Here is a 10,631-nt window from a genome sequence, read left to right on the forward strand (position 1 = left end):
CAGAAAAAAAGAATAACGAAACGTTTTTAAAATAGGAATTGAGTTTCGGAATTATAAAATCTCCTCGTTCCTAGCATGCGTGTATTTATTTTAAAATCAAGTGTAATTAAATTGCTTGAAGAATGTTGTTCATACTCTTCCTATAATACATGGAACAAGGGGCAGGAGTGTTTATGTTTACATTATCAACCAAATATCTCATATGTTTATGCAATATTTCGTCTCATACCATGTATAATATTCCAATGAAAAGTGAAAATCGTACCTATGGTTATTCTCATCCTTCTTCTTCTTTCCAATTTCTATTATAATGGCACTGCTAACACATACATACACACATACTTACTTACTTATTGGCTTTTAAGGAACCCAGAGGTACATTGCTGCCATCACATAAGCCCGCCATTGGTCCCTATCATGAGCAAGATTAATCCAGTCTCTATCATCATATCCCACCTCTATCAAATCCATTTTAATATTATCTTCCCATCTACGTCTTGGTCTCCCAAAAGGTCTTTTTCCCTCCGGCCTCCCAACTAACACACTATATATCCATTTCTGGATTCGCCCATACGTGCTACATGCCCTGCCCATCTCAAACGTCTGGATTTAATGTTCCTAATTATGTCAGTTGAGGAATACAATGCGTGCAGTTCTGCGTTGTGTAACTTTCTCCATTCTCCTGTAACTTAGCCCCAAATATTTTTCTAAGCACCTCATTCTGAAACACCCTTAACTATGTGTCTCTCTCAAAGTGAGAGTCCAAGTTTCACAACCATACAGAACAACCGGTAATATAACTGTTTAATAAATTCTAACTTTCAGAGTTTTTGACAGCAGACTGGATGATAAAAACTTCTCAACCGAATAATAATAGGCATTTCCCATATTTATTCTGTGTTTAATTTCCTCCCAAGTATCATTTATATTTGTTACTGTTACTCTCCGGTATTTAAATTTTTCCATCTCTTCAAAGGATAAATTTCCAATTTTTTATGTTTCCATTTCGTACAATATTCCCGTCACGAGACATATACTTTGTCTTATTTGGATTTACTTCCAAACCTATCTCTTTACTTGCTTCAAGTAAAATAATACCATACTCCTCACTTGTGAGTGTAGAACTATCCTTTTGCGTATAACACATGAAACACCACAGCCAATTGCAATCCCTTCTAGAGACATTGTTATGGTAAGTTACACATTACACAAGAGAAAATAGTCCACATCTGAATTTAAAAATAAACATAATCTATCTTCGTTTACAGAGAGGGATTTCAGAGCAAAATATGTTCTATGCTGTAGATGGGATATCTCAGTTTAGTCTTAAGGCGATAACACGCGAACCAATTGAGATACAATTGCCATTCTGGTAGGGTTCATTTCAGTATGAGTAGCTCTATCGAATGGCACAGCTTAAAATTCATTCCTAGCCATAAGTATTGTGCGCGCAAGAAAGAAACTTATACGTGACACCAGCGAGACTTTGCGGCGATTTAACTAGGCAACACCGCTTCACTGTCACTGGTTAGTCGACATAGACTGGCCTGAACTAACTCTTATTCTGAAAGCGCTCTACACACTCTACTGTGATAATCACAACAAAACCGGCATAAGTTACATTACGAGTTTTTTTGCTAATCGGCCAGTTTTTTCTTCCGTAACTGTATCTCCTTTCGAGGGTGCAGGCAGTAGGATCACAAGATTTTGTACCTCCTATGCAATTTGTACAGTGGTATATGTATCAGTGTTAATGATACAACCTTCCCCACACAGGCCTTATTCTCAGATGAGATGTATAATATGCATGACGGATACTTCAACAATAGGAATAGTCACATCTGGAATTACAATACCTGTTCGCAACCACCACCACCATTAACATCTGGACTGAAATTGTTGGTACACGTCTGTTGGGACCTGTAATTCTGCCAGCAAGGTTAACTGGGGCAGCATATCCATAGTTCCTGGACACTGCACTGCTTGCTGTGCTCCAGTATCATGGAGCTCCGGCACACTTCAGTGTCGATGCAACAGCACAACTACCATCGACTATGTGGAACATGGATTGGACTAGCAGAACCAGCGCATTCACCCGATTTAACGCCCTTTGATTTTTTCTTTTGGGACAGTATGGTCTACGTAATCTACGTAACTCCAGTTGCCACCACAGCCCAGTTGAATGACCGAATAAATGCTGTGTTTGTCGTCAAACAGAATCATGCCACACTTAACACAGTTGAACAATTGTTGCTGCGACGGTATGAAGCGTGTAATAAGGCTAATGAATGTAATTGCTATAGCATTAGAACCTCGCTTTATACCTCTTCTGTAGCATCATCATGAACAGTGCAATTAAAAGTCCACAATTGGCGCTTGTAGATGGATGTCACAAGTAAGCAAAGTACTGGAGTGGGGAGGCACTGTTGCAGATCAAATGATAAACACTTTCATTTATTTTTGGTATCTCCTTAACTTTTGCTTTTTCATCATAAGCCCTCCGCTGCTCTGTATAATGGAGACTCCTTTCTTTAATCATCTCCTTTTCTTCTGAATTACTTGCACATTGGATCATTATTTGGAATTTATTACACTGCTATAGATATCTACATGTGGCTTTTTAAATTTCAATTTCAATTTATGAAACTGGATCACATACATTTTAATACAAACTGGATGTCCTTGTAAACAGCATAGGCATCTTCTCTAAATTCAAGTCACAGTGTAAGCAAAGGTCACTATTTTGTTGACGGGTATAGCGACTCTAAGATGCAGCAAAGATTTTATGTGGTTTCTTATTTCTTCAAGCCATTTGTTCCTGGGAGGCATTTTACCATGGAAACTATTCATCTGCATACCACTGGGCGAAGCTCTTTTCTTCAGTTTCACAGTTTTAATAAAATTATCGCTCTCATCTAGTGTTTTGAGGAAACAGATGTCATTCTTCCATTAACTGGCAAGTAGTTTATTATAGGTCAACATTCTGTACTTTCGGTTTCTAGAGAGAGGTCGCTCTAACTATATTTGTTGCCTTAGCTTCAATTGAAATATGAGCTACAATGAAAGCTGATTTTCTTTCCTAACTACCAAGCATCCAGTAATCATCAAATATGGACTATCAGTGATTTTCTGATAGATTCTCGTTGCATTTTGACCTGCAATCTGGGAGGTTCCTCATTGACCTTTCACCTATAAGTTTTCCCTTCTCTGTTGTGCAGGACTTTCCAGAATTTCTACTTTTATATCTCAACTTTTATCTTCACTCTGCTTTTTCATGACATGTTTCCACTCGACCACAGGACGACTTACTATTACAAGATCATTACAAATAATGAAATATTATTTTAGTTGAGAAGAAAAACGTGTTGTTAGTGATTAAACATATCAAATTGTTGCTAAAACTACAGCTCTTCATTAGTGACAACACTGGATCACTGTGAAATATAAATCAAAATTTAAAAAAAATACCACAGATACAGTCCAACTGTGCAGATATATGTGGACAAAATAGCTTAAGTCGACTCAAGTATCTTTTCCATTCTAGTATTTTTCCCCATATATTTAGTAGGTGATTTTTCCCCCAGCGAAATTATCAAGACTATAATGAAAATATTACAGTCGAATGTATTGATAGATGCATCTCGTACGTACGTACCATTCATTAGTAGAACCTCCTTTTAACGAATTTCTGAGAGATTACTTTTCTTCCTTCAAATAGGGGTTTTCCGTAACGGGAGTCTGTACTTCTATATCTCACAATGTTAAGTTCCTCAATTTTGAGTACACTTCTCTCAGAAGTTATAAAAGATGCAAATGTAGAAAAAATAGGGCATGTAACATACCTTTACATATACAACCAGTTAAATAAATTTAAAATTCCACTGAGCAGTTGGCAAAAAGAAAAAAAAAAATCATTTATAACATTTTTTTGCATTAAGAATGACTGCAAATTATTTTTTATTTTTGCTGAAGATAGAATTAACTTAATTTCTTTAACCTACTGTGTAAAATGCCATCACATTCATATTGTATATTAATTTCAGCCTTCTGGGTACAGTACTTTCTCAGAAAACTGTACCAATGTCATAAAAAATAAGAAACTGCAGAAAAATGACATCAAAGTTTTCATTTCTTGCAATGTTAAATTTCTCAATTTTGAATGCATTTTCTCAGAAGTGATAAAAAGATACAAATGTACAAAAAATAGGGCATATGTAACATACTTGTATGTATACAACCAGCTAAATAAATTAAAAATTCCACTGAGTAGTTGGCAAAAAATTTTTCATTGATGACATTTCTTGCAGTAAGTATTACTAAAATATTTTTGCTGAAGATAGGGCTAAAAGCTAACAATTAGGGCAAAGATTTTGATGCATTTGCATCTTCTGTTTTTGGTGAGCACTATACATTGCTCAATTAATTATAAATGTGTTTTAATGGAAAACGATCTTATCCATGCAACTTTGTTGTTGCATTTTTTATCGATTTTATGGAATATTGCTTTTTTGTGGATTTTATAGCATATTAGTCCTTATTTCAACCATTTTATGTGTTTCTGCGAGGAACTGTGCATTTCTGAAAGGAAATTTTATTTTTCTTGCTTTCACCAGTACGAAAATTGACTTGAACCTGCATTTTATGAAACAAGTAAGGAGTTCTGCCTCCCCTCTGTGCAACTGCATAGTATGGGAAAAACTGTTCAGCATAGAGGGTGACATATTTATTGCACTGCAAAATGTACGTCAGAGTTGGAGCTGAAAGAACGTTTTCTGTGCATCAGCATGTGAATAAAGAGAAGCACAAAAGAGTTCTACAGCGAACACAAAGACAAAAAAACAAGTGGTTCAACAAATGCTACTTCTGAGTCACGTCCTTCAGATTCTGCGTGACAGTAAAAGAAAGCTACTAGATGAATTAGCTAAAGGCACTACTAACACGTGGTAACCTCGTTCTTTTGTTAACTCCAAAGGTGCTGTTAAGACATGGCGAGCGATCTAAACCCGGTTGATTACGAAATGGAAGTCGAGGACCCGATTCCGTGGCGTTTTCGTCATCTGGCACATGCAGGGACCACGTGGACCGGAGCATCGCGTCTCGGGAAGACGACGTGCCGGCAGGGGATCCAGTCCAATTGGCGGTGGCCCACATCCTCAACCAAGGGGATGTTACCAGGGCGATCCAGAACATGATGCAAGAGCAGGCGGCCCGTATCCTCAAGGAGGTAGAGGAACGGGCGCAGGCTACCTTGCGTCATGTGACTGATCGCCAACCCGAGGCTGGAGGCGCCAGCAAAGAAGAAGAGGAGTCCCGGAGGGCCGAACAGTGGCGCAGGTGGGCGCTGCTGTAGAGAGAGCACCTCGTGTGGAAGTGCGGCCAGCAGCTCTAGGGGGGTCGTCGCGCCCTACGGCGACAGCAGGGGGAGAACTTGTTGATGCTTTCGATCCTGACGATTGTGAGTGTAACGTCAACAAGATCGACCAGCTGGGCTGCATCTGCGACTGGAGCGATTATGAGAGGGCGTACTTCATGCAGGCGAAACTCCGAGGTGGGGCGAAGGCCTGGTATAATCACCTGGATGATTACGACCTCTCGTGATCCGAGTAGAAGAAGGCATTGAGGCGCGCATTTCCATGGCAGCATGACTTTGGTGAGTTATTGGAGGAACTGGTAGCGAGGTGCAAGCTACCAGATGAGACCATGACGAAATATTACCACCCCAAGCTTGCTCTGTGCGAGAGGTGCCGCATCAAGGGCGAGGATGCCATCTCCTGCATCATCAGGGGACTTCCACTAGAGCTCCAGGGGAACGCGCGTGCCTACAAATGTAAGACTCCAGGGGTTCAATCCCAGGTGGTGACAGGATTTTTTCTCATTGCCAAACTTTAAGAACGGCCCCGAGGTTCACTCAGCCTTCTATAAAATTCAGTACCAGGTCTTTCCCGGGGGTAAAAGCGGTCAGAGCGTGGTGCCGACCACACCACCTCATTCTAGTGTCGAGGTCATGGAAAGCATGGGGCTCTACCTCCATGCCCCCCCAAGTGCCTTCATGGCATGTTACGGGGATACCTTTACCTTTTTTTACCTTTTACACATATGAGTAATTCCACATCAAATCCCACAAAATTGAACAATAAATATATATATATATATATATATATATATATATATATATATATATGAGGCGTTGCGTCAGAGATAGTCACAAGCCACAAAATCATAACTTTTCAGGAAAGCATTTTGAAACTTTGGAGTGATGGTAAAATCAGAATAGTCTAATATGAGTTTCAAGGTTTTTAAGGCATATTCTCTGATATTTTCTGAAGTATTTTACAGAAGCAAATATTGTTTTATTATTTACACTATTTAATTATTGTGAAAAAATATTACAAGCATATAGGTAATTGTAGAAGCGGCTTATGACTTTGTCTCCAGAAATATTACATTTACTAGCTTTTTAGAGTTTTGTAAGTTCATTTTAATCACATAACATAAGACCAAAGTACAAACGTATCCCAGGTGGACCGGATTTGAATTCCGGTTGGGGCAAGTTACTTGGTTGAGGTTTTTTCGGGGTTTTCCTCAACCCAATACGACCAAATGCTGGGTAACTTTCAGTGCTGGATCCCGGACTCATTGATACAGCGTCGTAAAATAACCCAATAAAAAAACAAACATATGAAACATAGACTATTACAAAATGCTTTATCTGGTCTTTCTTAATCAACATCAGTCTCCAAATCATTCTTGTTGTCACTGCATGAAAGAAATGCTGATTTACTATTGGACTGTAATCCATAAGTGACAGCACATCCTGTAGTTTCTTTTTATTTATTTTTAAGGCTTCTTGTATTTTTCAGACAATTTGAACTGTATTTCAGGAATTATATAATTATATATAATTATATTCTACGAATGGGAACTTCAGCATTTTCATTATTTTCATGAATGTACAAATGAGCGATCTGAACATTATTATGATTATTCTCTTCAAGCTTGAAGCTGACGGCATCCAAAAATCGAACAGGTTTATTATTGTAAACAGTCCTTTTCAATATGTCAGGCTGCAAGCTTTCCACATCCTTGAAATATTCCCCATGGATAAATATATAATAGGATGCGAAACTCACTGAGTTTCCCGTAACACATACTAGAGGCGCTGTTGTAGAATTGATCGTGCTGCCATCTATATGCGGTTAGAGGCGTTATTACATCTAGCAGCGCACCAAGTAGCGAAAAGAGTAACTACTCCGTACATCCAGCAGCGCACCCAAGTAGCGAAAATAATAACTAATTACTCCGCGTATCTAGCAGCGCGCCTGGCGGCGAAAAGTTGAACTATATGCAGTAAATATTCCTCCTCCCCCCCCCCGCCCCAAACCCTCAATTTAAAGTAAAACTTTAAAATTTTTATTCCTCACATCATCTTTCACTGAATATTGTTATTGGAGCCAATAGTTGGAAGAGACGGTCTATTTTACACTACCTTATAATGTAACTATTTAAAATACAGCCAAACAGGGACAGAAAATAAAAGAAAACAAGGTTAGATAATTGGGATTTTATTCTTTAGGTAATAGTGTATAGTGCACTTTAAGTCTGCAAAAACTAGTTACATAATTGAAATTACTATATTACTGTATACTATTTTACAATACATTCAACAACACAATTTTGACAAGGTCCATCATATCACTGTTTAACATACACTACATGTGCACTAGGGTTACCAGATTGTAACAATTTAAAAGCAGGTCATTTTAAATGAAAAAGAATTTTCCATATAAAACCAGGGCATAATAGACTAACTTGATACTTGACGTGACGTCTTTTTACATTCTGTTATATAATTAGGTAATTTGTTTGTCTTTGTACAATAAAACTGATACAAAACTATTATCATGAATAGAATTGAAGTATACGGATTCTAAATTAGCTTTTACCTTATTTAATTTTCGGATTGTTAATACTTCTCTGGTGACTCGACTTGTTTGAGCAAGGATTTTACAAACATAATTCCTCTAATGGACCCCAACTCAATAGTTACTCTCTTTTGTCCATTGGGAATTGGCAAGAAAGAAAAGCAGGACAATTTCTGATTTTTACGAACCCTGGCAGGATGCAGGACATGTCAAGCGAAATCCAGAACATCTGGTAATCCTATACACACAGATACACTTACATATTTAGTGTGCAGTACATTGGTAAAGTCTATACAACAAATTGAATAATTGAAATTGTGGGACATACTGTAACTTTGCTCCCTATAATTACACAATATATTTAACATTTGCTAAAAACATTTTTTTCTGGGGCAAAAAAAAAAATAAAAATATAAAAAAATAATAAAAAAAGCTATGAACTTTCCACCAATATGATATTATACCTTTTTGTTACACACAATATGAGCTATTTACACTAATTTAAAGACACTGCAATTTTTTCTCCAGTCTCTTCACCTTTGCTTTCAGAGCTGCCATTTTTAGTTTGTTGCTCCTGGGTGAAGATGAGAAGTGAGGACTCGAGAAAAGTTTTCGTTTTGCAACACCAGGACCTAAAGATTACGAAATTAACTTCAGATTAATCTAATTGCTGGGAACTATTTTAAATAAAAAATGAAACGTGACAACACCTTTAGCCTTGTTAAGTTAATGTAGGCCTAACAAAAGGCATGCAAGCTATGGATAGGCTATATAACATACTACAAAATTGACAATACATCAAAATGTGATCAATATTTACCAAGTTTGGAAGGAGGTGTAGCTGAAGCTGAAGGAAACTGTTACATCTTGGATGTATTCATGTCAGTATCTAAGGAAATAAATGATAAATTGAAGCAAGAATTGAACAGACTTGTGCTCCATTCATTTCAAACTGCTCTTAACTGTACAAATTATAACTCATATAAATGTTAAGTAATAGTAACAATCCAAAAGTTTAATGCTGCAACAAATTTGATTGTGTTAATCTGAATTGTTCGTTGTAATGTAATATAAAATATTTTTTTGCTAATAGGCTGGGCTATAGAGGACAACTGACACTAACAGAAAGGGATAATCAGCAGAGTTGTTGGGATATTAAAGAGAAGTCAGTAAGAGGGAATGATAGTGTACTTCGTGTGCCAGGGAGACTTGTCAGGATATCAGTTGCAATATCGATCGTCTGGTTCAAAAGTGCGACAACACAAAAAAACAAGTTTTGAGATATCTTCAGTTGAAAGTTTCAAATAAATCCCCTAAAAAGGGACAGAGTTGTGGTTCATAACCACGACAATTAGAATTGAGTCAGTATTCAGGACGAGTATATCACGATCTTCCAGTTCATTATTAATAGATTTCGAAATGTAGTAATAATGAATTAATAAAGTCCATAGTTATAATTATTTCTAAAGCAGTTTATTTCGTTTTTATTCTTTTTGGTTGTAAATATGACTTATCTCAATATTGAATCGGAAAGAGCTCCGAAAGGGGCTTTCAGTAGTATAAATAACTAAAAAATGGCAATTTTTGAGTTGTCGCACTTTTGAACTGGACGATCAAGATAAACACCCTGCCCTGTAGTTAAGAGGATTTGTTATTATTCGCTACTGTAAAAGAATGAAGTATGAAAACTGCAGACATATGGCAGGGGGCAATTAACTTAAATGATTACTAGCATGTTACCAGGCTCACAAGACAGTATCGCTTACCTTCAGCTGTGGGAACCACATTGAATAGGAGCGATGGTTGCTGATAGCCCCTCAGCTGTTCACCAATCATACTGTTCCCTGTAATAATCACAAAAAAAAACGAAACATAATTAATTATGTATTTTGAAACATGTAATGTAAGAACAGCTGATGAGAAACTAAGGCATTCCTTGAAATCCATAAACTTGACTAAGTGGAATAATTACCTTGTTGGCATGCATCTTTATTCATCCCGGCATATGCCGTCGAAGCAGTAATCTTTGAAGCTGGAGTACTCATAGGAGCAGGAATTGTTTGAGGCATAGCTGCCAAGCCTGCAGCCTACTCAGTTGCAGCTTGTAAACCTATGAGACTACGCGTACCTGAAAATATAGAAAAGAGTAATGAAATCGGAAATTTTAAACATGAATGACATAAAAACATTGCTAGTGTACTAATTACCTTCAGCAGCTGCAGAATCAATCTTCGCCCTCCTAGCATACGTCCGCAAAGTCTTGTGATGCCTGAAAGTTGGGGTAGACCCCGGTGATAAGGTCGCTCGAGGCATAACTGGGCTAGATGGTGGGCTCCGGATTTTAGGGTTTGATGGCACCACTAATCCATTAGCATGAACAGTGGGCAATGCAGTTTGCTTAAGTATCACTTTTTGTGAAGAGCTATAATAGTCAGACTCAATGAAGTGGTCCATGCAGATTCTCAACCTGTGTGTGGCATCTGCGGCAACTCGATACCGGTCCTCTAGCCCACAAAATCAGAGCCACTTCCAACACCTAAAGCAATGGATTACAATTACTAATGAGATAAAGTAGAAGAAATATTGAATAGAAATCATGCAAAAATTGGGAAAAAAAATAATAAGTTATCTGCTGCATTTGTGTTATTTTAAGAGATGTCTAATGCGCATCACTAGGTGGTGAGTGACCATAGGAAAACTGGTAGCAGC

General features: G+C 37.6%; 2 protein-coding genes across 10 annotated transcripts in view; one reads left to right on the plus strand and one right to left on the minus strand.

Annotated features, from left to right (window-relative positions):
• The window catches only part of LOC138716266 (uncharacterized), a 46,456-nt gene that overhangs the window by 23,983 nt on the left and 11,842 nt on the right, over positions 1-10,631 (plus strand). For 4 of the 6 annotated variants that reach the window (XR_011336622.1, XR_011336623.1, XM_069849163.1 and 1 more), the window contains one exon: positions 4,973-8,366. The gene's annotated coding sequence lies outside the window, so the exon portion shown is untranslated. Of the gene's footprint in view, positions 1-4,972; positions 8,367-10,631 lie in introns of those variants that run through there. The other 2 variants (XR_011336621.1, XM_069849162.1) reach the window with 2 other exon arrangements.
• Positions 8,366-10,631, minus strand: part of LOC138716265 (uncharacterized) — a 334,888-nt gene continuing 332,622 nt past the window's right edge. Inside the window, exons 3-7 of one of the 4 annotated variants that reach the window (XR_011336620.1) lie at positions 10,130-10,458; positions 9,895-10,050; positions 9,689-9,766; positions 8,743-8,811; positions 8,410-8,554 (exon numbers count right to left, since the gene is read on the minus strand). Coding sequence is in view for 2 of the 4 variants with exons in the window: in XM_069849158.1 (XP_069705259.1) it covers positions 8,424-8,554; positions 9,689-9,766; positions 9,895-9,991 (306 nt within the window). In the remaining 2 variants the exon portion in view is untranslated. Of the gene's footprint in view, positions 8,555-8,742; positions 8,812-9,688; positions 9,767-9,894; positions 10,051-10,129; positions 10,555-10,631 lie in introns of all 4 variants that reach the window. The other 3 variants (XR_011336619.1, XM_069849158.1, XM_069849159.1) reach the window with 3 other exon arrangements.

This window comes from Periplaneta americana, chromosome 16, assembly GCF_040183065.1.
Source record: "Periplaneta americana isolate PAMFEO1 chromosome 16, P.americana_PAMFEO1_priV1, whole genome shotgun sequence".
In the NCBI taxonomy this organism is placed as follows: Eukaryota; Metazoa; Arthropoda; class Insecta; order Blattodea; family Blattidae; genus Periplaneta; species Periplaneta americana.